A 13,542-nucleotide genomic window follows, 5' to 3' on the forward strand; every position below is an offset into this window, starting at 1 on the left:
CGGTATTGCTTAGGCTGACGTGAAACTGGTTGAATCATGAATCTTCCTGTCTCAGTATCTGTGTAGCACGGGTCAGAGATACCTTCTATAGAGCCCATCTTGCAATCTGTGAACTTTCAGAATACAGTCAGAAAAAATGAAATTATTGAACTTTGGATTATTAGGTTTCTTTATTGGATACTTAAACATAAGAAAGACATGAGACATGCTGAGAGAACATAGGATTTTGACAAAGCCCACTCACTTATAGTCAATATTTCCAAAGCTTCTGTTTCATATGAAGAATGTCTGGGGCTTGGAGAAGAGGAGAGAAGATGAAAGCAGAAGAAAGGAAGGGAGGATCCAGGTACCATTAGACTGTGAAGGCAGATTGGTGCACTTAGGGGATCACACATCTACACAGTCATGGGAGCATTTACATAGTGGGTCTTGTAAACGGTGTCCCAGCATGTGGAGTAATGAGTGACACACAAAGTGTTTGTCATACAAGTTGGCCAAATGGACAAGTGTAGGGGATGGTTGGTTATATGGTTGTTAGGCTTTAACCAGGATTCTCTAAGAAATGTTAGGCTGACTCCATATATACTCAATCCTTCACATCATTCCTCTCACAGAGAACTGCAACACTTTTTAATTTCCCTGAGCCCTCTTTAGCTCTTGGATCATCTTTGGAAAAGACTTGGTCCAGAACTTCAGCCTTCTGGCCTTCAGGGCTTGCCCCAAAGTGGGCTGGATATCCAACTGCAGGTACTCATCAAACACAGGCCAGTAGGGTAGACCCTCACTGTTGGGGTTCCTGTGGAGAATGGTGAAGGTCATTCTTGACCAATGCCTAATCCCTCAGTGAGTGTCAGGGCAGTGGACCAATTGGGCCAATGGTTGAGGACGCTGTTGGGGCATGTGTCTGTCCTCCTATAGGGACACAAGTGTCACTTACTGGTGTCTGCTCCATGTGGGGCTAGACAACCTGGCCAATTTCACGTCTCTCTCTCAAACGTCAGATCTAAAGAATAACACCATAGCTCCAGCCAGGTCACTCCAATATGACCAGTAACTAATAGAATGTATCTAAGTGTGCCATGGGCTGAGGAGAACTCTATCATGTGATGAGTTATCCATGTAGGCTAATGAAGCCATCAACCACATAAGGACCCAAGGATTTAAGGGAGGGGCATGCTCTCACCCATGTCGTGCAAAGTTAGTCCAGTACTTCATCATCCTCCTACTCAGCAGTTCCTCCTCCTCAGTGAAGTCAGCTGTAGCCATGGGAAAGACAAACATTCAAGTTCCACCTGATGCAGCTGCCTATTCTCGCTCCATATTCACCATCCTTCCTACAGCCTGATTTGGTCTCTAGGCCTCTTTTCCTTCCCCTTCAAGATTCAGATTCAAGAGCCACCCACACCTCTAACTGAATGCCTCCAGGTTCAGTTATGTTCCAGTGTGTCCTTGTTCCATCTAGCATGTGTATGGCAGCTCAAATTATATGACTTCTATAGACTCATTTATTTGAATGCTTTGTCCCCAGTTAGTGGAACTGTTTGGGAACAATTAGGAGGTATGGCCTTGTTGGAGGAGGGGTATCACTGGAAGTTGGTTTGAGGTTTAAAATTCCAGTCTATTTCAGTTAGCTCTCTCTCTCTATGCCTCGTAGATCAGGATGTAAGCTTTTAGTTAGGTACTTTTCCAATGTCATGCCTGCCTGCATGCTATTCTTTCAACCATGATGGTCATGGACTTTGACTAACCCTTTGAAACTGCAAGTCCCAATAAATTCTTTCTTCTATAAGCTGCCTTGGTTATAGTGTCTCATCACAGCTATAGAGAAGTAACTAAGACAATAGATTGTACTCCAAAGTGTCCTGAGTATATTCTTGGTGTAGCATTATGAACTGGGAAAATGATCCTCTCTGAGAGCCTTGATTTTCTCAACTGGACTGGGACCTCAGTTGCCCATCAGGTACCCAGCTGGGGCCCCATGTAGCTCATGGAAAACAAGGAAGACTCACATTTTATGCCCCAGAAGGAAGACCCAAAAACAAAGGGAACTTCATCGCCATGGTCAGCTTTCACATGGTGTGGTCTGATTTCTTTGAAGAAGTTGGTGTCATGACAGAACTCATAAAAATAGACAGGTGCATGGGAATCTACAGTGAGAACACATGGTGTCATAGCATTTTCTCACCTGGAGCTTTCCTGCCTAACCCTTGGTGACAAAATATAATGTTATATGATGGCATAATTGTCAAGTGGGTGGCTTCAGGCAGGTTCACTAATTATAGGTAAGACTTTGGCTAAACAAAATCAATAGAGTATTAGCAACCTGTTTTCTTATCTGTATATGGTAAGATGTCTCTTACACTAGAATGAAGAAATACCAATGTAATGGTCCTTGGGTATTTGGTACCAGAGAAATGATCCAGTCATGGGTATGGACCTGGACACTATAGAACTCACCTGGGACCCATGACAACGAATTCTTCCCATCTTGGCCTCATTACAGATGTACTCACACTGAAAGTTTGCAACTTGGAGTGCAGGGATAATGATGAAGAAGTCCCCTATCATTTCATTGAACTGTATTTGGAGGGTCTGGGTGTCTTCAGTGTCCCCCATGTACTCTTCCATTAGCAGATCACTACACTCAGGAGGCAAGTTCTACACCAGGGGATCAGGAAGAATAAGGTTAGGCAGGTTTTTGTTTTGACAGGCAGCAGCCACAGTATGAAGAATAGGGAGTGTGCTGGGAAGTTTTGTTTCTAGGCATGGTGTCTGAGAAGGATATGTATGGGTACTTTTTTTTGGAGGCAGTACCCAAGGTGTCTCACCATCTTTGCTGCTATGCTCTTCAGCAAAGCCTGCAAGGTCTCTCTGGTTATGTTCTTTATTGTTTGGTCAGTGCCTATGGTCTGGGAGACAGGGTGCAGTTTTCAGTATAAGGTGGGTGTATACAGTTTATGGTTTCACTACCCAACTTATAAGTCCCCATAATTTTAAAGAAGTGGAACTGTTAATACCTTTGGTAGAATCCAACCATATTCATCATTGTTAACACCAATAATGCAGGGGACAGGGTGAAAATCCACAGAAGCCAACAACTCTTGGGGATGCCTGGGTAAGAACTCCCTGTCCACCACAGCAGGGATCATCTTGAAGACCTGATGGGCATCCAAGTTCAATGGTGAATGTCAATACATATTATTTATTCACTGAGAAACCCTATCCCCATCCCCCCATTTCACTGTCCCAAGATGCTTCTTACCCCTGAGAGAGTACATTTATTAGGATACCTTGGTATTCATTTTATGCACATGATATAAAGCATACCAAATTATAGTGCAGACATAGTTTATTTAGTGTAATAAGGGCTGATTGTCTGACATCTCATTGAACCGGTCCTCTAAGTCACATTATTCCTCCAACCTGGTTAATAGTCAGAATGTCCTCTTCGCTCTTGTTTCTCAGACAGTGCACCAGGGTCTCTGAGTTCACAGCCTCACAATCAGATAAGTTGGCCACTGTCTGTAAGGGATCAGGTAGGAGTTGATTCATCTTTTTAGGCAAGGAGTTTTCCCAATTCTAGTTGAATGACATTGTGTCCTGATACCACATCATATCTTGTGCTGGAGGTTTAGAGTTAGCATGAAATTCCCATTTTCTTGTTGCTCAGATGTGACAGCCAGAGGGGTCATTCTACCTAAACACTTTAAAAATAAGCTATGTGTGTACATGCATGAGTTAGGTTGGTGTCTAAATATTAGAGGTCGCTAGTCCGCATTTCTGTTTTGTTTGAGAAATGAATGTTTATTACTTTTTCCTGTCTACAGGTGTCAATGTAACTAGCGACTCTTCAAGAATTCTCTGGTCTCTGCCTCCTATCTCACCATTGGAATATTAGGATTACACACTTATTACTACATGCAGCTTTTTGTGGTTTTGGGGGGAATTGGAACTCAGGCCTTTATGTTTCTATGTATTGAGCCATATCATCATCACATACATACTAGTTTCTGAAAATGATGGACACTACAAGGTACTTATGCATGGTTCTTACTCCCAGCCTGTGTAACGTAGAAAGAAGTAGTTTCTAACCCATGAGTCTCTCAGAATCTCCCGAAAGAAGCTGCTTGTTTTCCCGATTGATAAAACTCCCAGAGCATCAGAAGGAGGGGACTGAGGCTGTAGGGTCATCAGTAGGATGGGTGGAGAGACTCACTGTGTAGACCATGTCAGAAGTGTTGGAGATCAGTACAGGAACCAGGGCCACCCCACTCTCCATGATGGCTCTGTGGAAGAGTCCTTGGGACATGGGGGATAGAACATGTGAAGACACACTTGTGCCTCCTGCAGACTGTCCAAAAATGGTGACACAGTCAGGGTTGCCTCCAAAATTGGCGATATTCTGCCTGACCCAGCGTAGGGCGGCCACTTGGTCAAGGTAGCCCCAGTTGCCTCTGGCATGTTGATCTCCAGTGCTGAGGAGTGGCAGAGAAGGAATCACAGGGCTGTCTTATTTCTGTTTATCCTCTATTGCACAGCACAGGTCAGCCCTAGACTCACCTGAAGAAGCCTAGGATACCCAGACGGTACTGGATAGTGACCACCACCACATCCTCAAGGGCTGCCAGCATGGATCCATTATACACAGAAGCCATGCCCGTTACTAGTCCACCACCATGGATCCATACCATCACCTGTGGAAATCAAGTCAGATGACAGGAACTTCCCACCCAGCTCAAACTCCACCTGGGGTATCTTCTACTTTACCTCATGCTTTGTCTCAGTGTACATAGACACACAGACAAAACTCCTCAGGACATCCTCACCTGGGCCACAGACAGGGTCCTAACATCATCAGTATACTTGCCAGCCCCTCTACATCTCTAAAGACTGAAGCCTAGATTAATGTCTCTAAATATGGAATAATGACACCTTTACTCTCAGAGCCTTTGAAATGAAGAGGGGTGTTTTCATCAGTGACTCTCCATTATTATTAACAAAATTCATTGGCACATAGCTGGTCATTGTGATGTAAGCCTTTAATACCAGACCTGTGGGACCCGGTAGGGTGCCTAAGGATCTTCCCCACTCTCTGTTACCCCCCGATTCTCAGGGTTCCCCAGCAGTGCAACAGAATACCAGTTGAAGCTTCCCTCAACCTGTCTCCCACTGCTGTGAGTCCCTCATACCCCTGCCCCTCTACTGGCTTTCCCTTCCAAACTTACTACTCTATTCCAATCACCATCTTGTGCAGATATTCCCTCCTCAACTGTAGCCTATACCTGGCAGGTGACCAGGTAGACTGCTGTGGACCATTTTCCCTCTCTCTGTTCCCCAGTTCTCAGGGTCACCCATAGCATTGCAACAGACCATCTTCCTCCTGGCCCTTTCCCAGCCTCCAGCACCAACAATCATTCCCTGTGTACACACTGGCTGAACATGTCAGTAAAGGAGACAACACACTATGAAAACCCAGTGTGCAAACAGAAACTAAGGAACAAAACACCCAACACACAAAGACACACCCAGAAACCAATACTGAGACCTGTGGTCACTCCTAAACCCTGATGAGTAGGTCCAAGCAATAACAGCCTGGGCAATATGTCTCCAACAGAGCCCAGCTATCCTACCACAGCACATCCTGAATATTTCAACATAGCTGAAAAAAAAAAAAAGACTTTAAAACCAACGGTATGAAGATGATAGCGGTCCTTAAAAGGAAATGAATAAACTACTTAAAGAATTCCAGGAAAACAAACAATTGGAGGAAATGACTAAATCCCATAAAGAAAGACTAGGTGTTTGTGTGTGTGTGTGTGTGTGTGTGTGTGGTATGATGGGGGCAGGTTTCAAAACCTGAAAGTGGAAATAGAAACACTGAAGAAAGCAGAAGCTGAGGGAATCCTGGAAATGAAAAAAAATGTGTAATGTTAATAGGAAGTACAGATGAAATCTTCACCAACAGAATATAAAAGACAGAAGAAAGAATCTCCGGCATGGAAGATATGATAGAAGAAATTGATACATTCGTCAAGGAAAATGTGAAATCTAACAATAAATCTGGGACATTATGGAAAGAAGAAGTCTAAGAATAATATGAATAGAGGAAGGAGGAGAATATAAAATAGTCAAAGTCCTAGAAAATATCTTCAACAAAATCACAGAAGTAAAATTTCCTGTTTGAAGGAAATACCTATAAATGTTCTAGAACCATGCAGAACAGCAAATATATTGGACCATAAAAGTCCCCTTGCCATATTATAATCAAAACACTAGACATGAACAAAGGATTATATTAAAAGCTGTAGGGAAAAGACTAACACACAAAGGCATATCTATGAGACTTACACCTGATTTTTCAAGAGATTTTTCAAGATGCCTGTCAAGATTACTATACCCAGCAAAACTTGTAATAATCATAGATGGAGAAATTAAAATGTTCCAAGATGAAGGCAAGTTTAAACAATATCTATGTACAAATCTGCCCTACAGAAGTTTCTAGAGGCAAAATCCAAACCAAGGAGATGAACTACACACATGAAAACACAGGAAATAATCTATCCTAGCAAAATAAAAAGAATCTCTCAGACTCTGTGTCTGTCTGTCTGTCTGGTCTGGTATGTCTGTCTATCTGTCTGTCTCTCTCTCTCACACACACACATACACACTCATACACATACACACACATACACACACACACATCACTGCCATCACCAATATCACTACCACCCCCAACAAAATATTAGGAAGTAACATTCATCATTGTTATACTGCAATGCCAACAGACTCAATTCCCCAATAAAAAGAATGGATGTAGAAAAGGATCCATCCTTCTTGGAGCTCAGATTGATTTTGGCTCTTCTAATCATCCTGAAGAAATGCCCATCCCCAGAGCTATGTATGGTCTGCTTCTCACAGGCAGGTTAGTACCATCATGGGCATGAGCTGGTGTGTAGATGTTGAGATACAGGCAGTCCTCCGATGTAGAGATGGGAGTCACGCTGAGTTTCATCATTGCCAGACTCTTTACATTCTCTGTTTCAGAATTTTGTAAGCACCTGGGGACAATGACAATTATTTTATGAGATATGCAGTAGGTAAAAACAGGCCCTGAGAGCAAATGCTCTCAGGCATCAAAATCTCTTCTCTGTGGCCCATTGAAGTTCTGATAACATGAGATTCTACTCCAAAATCTCTTCCAAACAAGGTAAGGTCCCAGGCTTTGGGAAAACTGGAGTTCAAATTCCAGTGAGGCTGCCAGATGGATAGGAGCCTTAAATCCCACTCTTCCTGATGACGGGATGTTGGCATTTCCATGAGTTTCTGTGAAAACTATTGGTGTGTATAATTATACCATTTCTCTTTGTACATTCTACATCCAGGGTATTGGGGTAAACATTGTGGTGGGACTTCCTTCACCTCATATCCAGACTCTCAAGGAACTGAATTCTCTTGCAGAATCTCTAATTGGAAGACATATATTTATATCTTGGCCAATAGTACCTGGATATTCATGGGTTGGCACAGTGATTGTGGAGGGTGAATTTGCTAAGAAACTATCATCATTTTGGCTTTTTCTCTGGCATCTGCAGTGTATCCCCATCACAGAGAGAATGCGGCTGAGGGCTTGAGATGGAGAAAGCACAGCAGTTTGTCTCAGATGTCTGAGCAACTACACAGTCCTGGGTCTCAGGAGAACATACCTAGGTGGGTAGGAGGTCCCATCTCTCACGCCACTCCATGGTTCGGGAGCCTCAGGGGGTGCAAATCTCAGCTTTCCTAGAGGTGGCTTGGCAAAGGGGATTCCCAGGAAGGTTTGGACAGCCTCTCTGGTGTCATTCAAGTGGACAAGTCTTCCCTGCACCAGTCCTGTGTGTGTAGTCCTAATGGGGCTGGCTGAGTCTTCACCTGTAAATAACATATGGTATCCAGGTTCGGTTTGCTCAATCATCTATCTTCACATTATGGATGTTGTTACTTTCTTGTTATCCTCAACTCAGTCTTTTCCAAGTACCCCTGGCAACTTGTCTCCACTGCATCATGCTCCAATGTAGCAGAATGTGGCAGATCTGTCCTGTTTCCACAAGAAGTGAGGATATTCCACACCTGATAAACATGGGTTGCATGTTTGATGCTTCTTGATGTGCTACCAGGTAATGAAGACCAATCTTAGGGATCAGAGGTCAATTTGCCAACTTCTTTACAAAGCTGAAGGCTCCCCCCAGTCACCAGCTGACATGCTGTCTACAGGATACCATGCCACATGACATGTCTGTCCATATAGCTCACTGAGGACATGGGTCACTAATACCTGTCACTGCTACAGTGACACACAAAGCCTGCTGAACTTAATCTGATAAGAGTCAGGCTACATCCAGGATGCTTTACCCACCAACAGAAGCTCTCCTCATAATCCCACATATTGAAGTGAAGTATCTTTCTGGTCCGGAGGCAGAAGAACACAGCCATACATGTGAAAATAAAAACAAATCTACCAACATTTTCCTTTTTCCAGTTTCAAATGGGTCATGGAGTTTATTAAACAGAGATCCTGAGTTAGATTGACACATGGGGAAAGGAATACACCACTCTAATCATACATGTAGGTTTCTCAAGAGTCAGTGTCTTTGTAACAACCATATGTACAAATGAAAAGTGAAAAAGAAATAGTAGAAAATTATCCTGTAGTTAAATCTCAGCAAATATCATGCATGACATATTTAAAAACCAAAATGCCTCCTTGATTTAGATTGCTGTATGACCTTTTATGTGATACTTTAAATTTCAGAATTTGTTGTTGTAAGAATTGCTGTCCAAATTTACTTCAGAAGTACTCTCTTCCAGATTAGTAATGATTCTGAAATTGTCATGGTATTCTGTTTTAACACATCTCTACTTTTATCTCCACCACCTCCCATAGGTTATTGCTATGTAGCCCAGGCTGGCTTGCAGTTGAGAAGCCTTCTGCCTTCTCTGCCTTACCCAGAATATATTATCTTGACGTCCCCATGGAAGAGCCTTGCCTGGATAGGACACAACTCTGTGTCTTCTTACAATTATCAGTGATTCTGAACCCAGGATCCAAACAAGAACAATTAAGAGTTCAATAAGCCAAATGTGAAGAGTTCAATAAACTAAGTGTGAGTTGGGAAGATCTTCCTGTCCAGAAGTCCCCAGTAAATCTTAGAACCTGGACAACAATAGACAAGAGCCTCAGGGGTGTACACAGACTCTGGGCACAGTCCTCTCATGGCTCACCTTTTCATAAGCCTGAAGACTCTCTGGCAGGCCCAGAGCATATTCTTGGATGCCAAGTTGTGTCTTTTTCAAAGGTCTGAAAAATGGGGACAGGAACCTTGGGATCTCAGTTGGGCAACCATTGTAGGGCAGGAAAACTGTATGACTGAGAGCCAGGAAACTTTCCCAGGACTTTTTGGAGTAGTCTACCTGGATGCTTCTCTGTTGGGGGGGGGGAGTGACACATTTGGAATTCAATGGCAGCAGAATGGTGGGTTAATTTTATTATTATCCACAGGCCAGTAGCAGCTAAAGTCACAGGATCAGCACACACAGATGGGAGCATGCCATATCTGCCTCTCTCTCTCCAGCCCTCTGTACTTCTGACTTTCATGCCCAGTACTTGTCAGGAGACTCTCCTTACTATTGAGAGTCCTCAGGCATCACTGACTCTGGGATACAGGGGTCACTTTCCCACTTTGTCATTTCTACCTGCTCCTCCCTACTTGCTACCTTCCCTACCACAGTCTCAGCTTCTGACTCTGTCAAAATTGGCAACTCTGGTTCACACCACCCACATATGGAGCCTCACCTTGCACTCGGAGGAGAAACAGAAGCCCAAAGGCCACCACATTCAGCCAACCAGGAAGTTTGTCCCATGTCATCTCTGAGGTCTGAGTCTGTGCTGCTTTGGGATGCACTGTGTGGCATCAGCAGGAAACCGAACATGTGGGCTTTGCCCAGACAGATATTTGGACCCTAAGGGTTATAGGCGGGAGCTCTGTGGGCAGGGCAAAGTTGCAGGAGAGCTGTGATGAGTAGGCACAATTGACAGGAGCCTGAGTTCAGCAGGTGGGGCCAATGCTCTTGTGCATTCCTTTTTTGGCCTCATTGCAAGGCACAGCAGGACTTCAGAAGTTCATTGTGGATACCTGCAGCCCTCACTTCAAATCTGGAATCACCATGTTTACTGTTCTTGGAGTCACAGGCCCAGTGTGGGCATTGGGCAGAGAGGAAGGAACATAAAGCCATGGAAGCCATGGCTGTTAGGATAAAGCTTTAGGAACCTTCGTGTATTCTATGGCAGGTGAGGGTGATCGAGGTGGAGAGAGAAACATGGCAGACAGACATAGATTAAGTGAGAAGTTTTATTAGAAAGGGAAGGGATGGAAAGAGAAAAGAGACAGAGAGACAGAGAGGGGACAGAAGGATACAGGAAAAGTCCTGTCTGCCCCAGGGGAACAGGGGGAAAGAGAACAGGAAATAGCGCACTTGTGTGTGAGGGTCGTTCTGTTAGAGGGGTCTTTGCACCTGCATGCTGACCAGGTTACTGCCCGTGTTCATTCTGTCAGGTGACAGGTGCAGGCCAGCATAATGCCTGAGCCTTAAAAAGGCTGCTTTTCTAAAGTGTGTACTGTAAGATTCCCACAGATGAGTGGAATGAATATTTGAGAGTTGTCCTCTTGATATTGGAAGAGCCTGAGTAACTACAGGGTGCTCTGAGCACACCCTTTCTCCAAAATTCCTTGCTTTTTTCAGTCGTAGTTCACTGAGTCTGCATTCAGGTCCCTCTTCTGTAACAGTAGTGATCCTAAGTCCACACATACCTTCCCCGTGAAGCCATGGCTAATTCAGTGAAGCTCTCCTCAATTGTGGCAATTTTTTGTTTTTGGTATTTTTTATTATTACACAATAATGTTTTATTATGACACTTGATACACATATGCAGTGTTTTTAATCTCACTTATCCCCAGAATCCCCTTCCCTCTCAATATTCTACTTTGATTTTTAAATATTTTCATTTTTTTAAATTTATTGTAAGGTTTTACCTAATTGTTATGAATTTGTACTTTGTTTGATCCTGGTGCTCATAGAGCCCCCAAAATGTGTTGGATTCCCTGGAGCTAGAGTAATGATTATTAGCTGCCATGTAGCTGAACGGAACTTCTTGCTTCTCTGCAAGAGAAGCAAGTGCTGTTAATCACTGAACCGCCTCTCCAGCCCCAATTTTGCTTTCATGTTCTCGCTCTCTTTCACTTCTTCCCTTCCTACCCCACCCCTGGTTCATTTTTTTTTTTTTTTGAAGATTTTATTTATTTTTACATATACAGTGTTCTACCTGTATGTTTGCCTGCACACCAGAAGAGGGCACCAGCTCTTATTTAAGATGGTTGTGAGCAAGCATGTGGTTTTTGGGAGATGAAGTCATAACTTTTGGAAGAGCAGCCAATGCTCTTAACCTGTGAGCCATCTCTCCTGCGCCTGGTTCATATTTTTTTTTTTTAGGCAGATGTTACTTATTTTATCCATCAGTACACGAGTCATGCTAGTAGGCACCCAGTAGTAGGCACGTGCTAGTAGGCACCCAGGCAATATGGGACTCAAGAAGTAGGCACACATGCTTACAGATAGGTGACACATATAGACAGGCTGGGGAAGACGTAGACATCCAGTTATAGCTTCAACTAATCAGCAAAGCAGCCCCTTTAGATTTTCATTGAAAAGCCTTTACCTATCTCAACAATGTTTCTACCATAACCAGTAAATATTTGTTGTTTTTTTTGTTGTTGTTTTAATGGGTGGCTTGTGGGTAAAATCAACTCCCCAGTGCTGGTTAGATTTACCCCAAAAGGCAGCATCCTGATGTCCCTTCTTGCATGTCAGGCAAGACTGGGTAACCTCATGGAGATTTCTGACAAGAGACAAATCTTCAAGTAAGTGTGAGAGGAGATTAGGGGCAAATCTTTTTCAGGTAAAATTATTTTTTCACCCTTAATAAACCAACCTTGACATGAGGTTACTCTTTCTTTGGATATATATATATATATATTGGATATATTATTGGATATATATTGGATAATATATATACATATATACATATATGTATATATATATTATCAGAAAAGAAAAAAGGAGAGTAAATGTGTAACACAAGAAGGATCAAAGAAAGGCTTATGGGTGGAAATTTAGTCCCTCTGTCAACCTTAGGATAGGATTTCCTAGGCCAGTAATGACAGAATTAAATTCTTGGTGCCCCTGGTAATAGAGGACAGCTTCCCTCTAAGGAAAAAGCTGAGCGGTGGTGGTGCATTTCTTTAATCCCAGCACTTGGCAGGCAGAGGTAGATGATTCTTTTTGAGTTCAAGGCCAGTCTGGTCTACAGAGCAAGTTCCAGGACAGCCAGGGATATACAAGGAGACCTGTCTCAAAAACTTGTGGTGCTATCAATTCTACATGAGTTCTTGGCAGTCAGGACTCCTTTCCTTCCATGTGGAAATGCATGATACAGAACATGTGTTTGGTGTCTGTATAGATATGTGCTGACAAATCTGTAGTCAAGGTTAATGTTGTAGTTAATGCAGTAAGTTGAGTTTGTTTTAACATAATCCCTGGTAGGAGGGGCCCCACCCAGTATCTCAGTCAAAGGTGCTATTGTCCTGCTTCCTGAGTTTAAGCTGAACTCCTGTCTATAAAACACATAAAAGGGCAAGAGAGAATCAGAGCTGTTAGGGAAGGATTAAGAGAGAGATTTACTGTTCAGAACAGGTGTGAGAAGAGGACTTTCTGGATTGGAGGGAGTAAAAAGAGAGAGGAATGCAGCTTAACTGATATAAAGCCATGCCAGGGGTACAGTGGCATGCAGAGTGCAGAGCTTGGAGCCAGTTAGGAAAAATTACTTCAAAGTTGCTGTGGGGAGAAACCATGAACACTGCAATCCTTATAAAGGAATACTGAATATACCCAAATGACCCACATCCATGCAACAAAGACATCTGTTTAACTATGTTCATAGCAGCATTATTTGTAATAGCAAGAACCTGGAAGCAACCTCGATGCCCCTCAACTGAAGACTGGATGTAGAAGATGTGGCATATCTACACAATGGATTACTACTCTGCAGAAAAAAAATAATGGAATCTTGAAATTCACAGGCAAGTGGATAGCACTAGAAGAAACCATCCTGAGTGAGGTAACCCAGTCACAAAAACAGGAACATGGTATGTACTCACTCATATATGGATTTTGGACCTAGAGCAAAGGATCACCAGCCTATAATTCACACCACCAGAGGAACTAGGATACAAGGTGTATTCTAAGAGATTCATATAAAGTCCCTCATAGAAGGGGGAAGGGCAAGTCTCCCAGAGCACATGGGAAGTGGGTGGGGCAGTGAATAGAGAGAGAAGTAGGAGAAAGAGAAGGGGAGGAGAGGAAAACACGTGCGACTAGGAAGATAGAGTCAGGGTAGGAATAGGAGAGAGAGAGAGAGAGAGAGAGAGAGAGAGAGAGAGAGAGAGAGAATGA

At 43.2% G+C, this 13,542-nt stretch overlaps 1 protein-coding gene across 1 annotated transcript; it reads right to left on the reverse strand.

Annotated features, from left to right (window-relative positions):
- Nucleotides 1-630: 630 nt before the first annotated feature.
- Nucleotides 631-9,902, reverse strand: LOC127213845 (acylcarnitine hydrolase-like). The gene is made up of 10 exons (XM_051174294.1): nucleotides 9,830-9,902; nucleotides 7,704-7,908; nucleotides 6,917-7,058; nucleotides 3,424-3,522; nucleotides 3,018-3,158; nucleotides 2,829-2,909; nucleotides 2,514-2,658; nucleotides 2,010-2,147; nucleotides 1,184-1,256; nucleotides 631-796 (listed from the first exon to the last, which is right to left on the reverse strand). The coding sequence occupies exons 1-10, from the start codon at nucleotides 9,900-9,902 to the stop codon at nucleotides 631-633; spliced, it is 1,263 nt and encodes a 420-aa protein (XP_051030251.1).
- Nucleotides 9,903-13,542: the final 3,640 nt, after the last annotated feature.

Source organism: Phodopus roborovskii, unplaced genomic scaffold (genome assembly GCF_943737965.1).
Source record: "Phodopus roborovskii unplaced genomic scaffold, PHOROB, whole genome shotgun sequence".
Lineage (NCBI taxonomy): Eukaryota > Metazoa > Chordata > Mammalia > Rodentia > Cricetidae > Phodopus > Phodopus roborovskii.

Coding starts and splice junctions, on each gene's coding strand:
- LOC127213845 (XM_051174294.1), bottom strand. CDS start 9,902: ATGACATGGGACAAACTTCCTGGTTGGCTGAATGTGGTGGCCTTTGGG. Junction 7,909..9,829: donor GTTTCTCCTCCGAGTGCAAG/GTGAGGCTCCAT, acceptor TGTTATTTACAG/GTGAAGACTCAGCCAGCCCC. Junction 797..1,183: donor ACTAACTTTGCACGACATGG/GTGAGAGCATGC, acceptor CATTCTCCACAG/GAACCCCAACAGTGAGGGTC.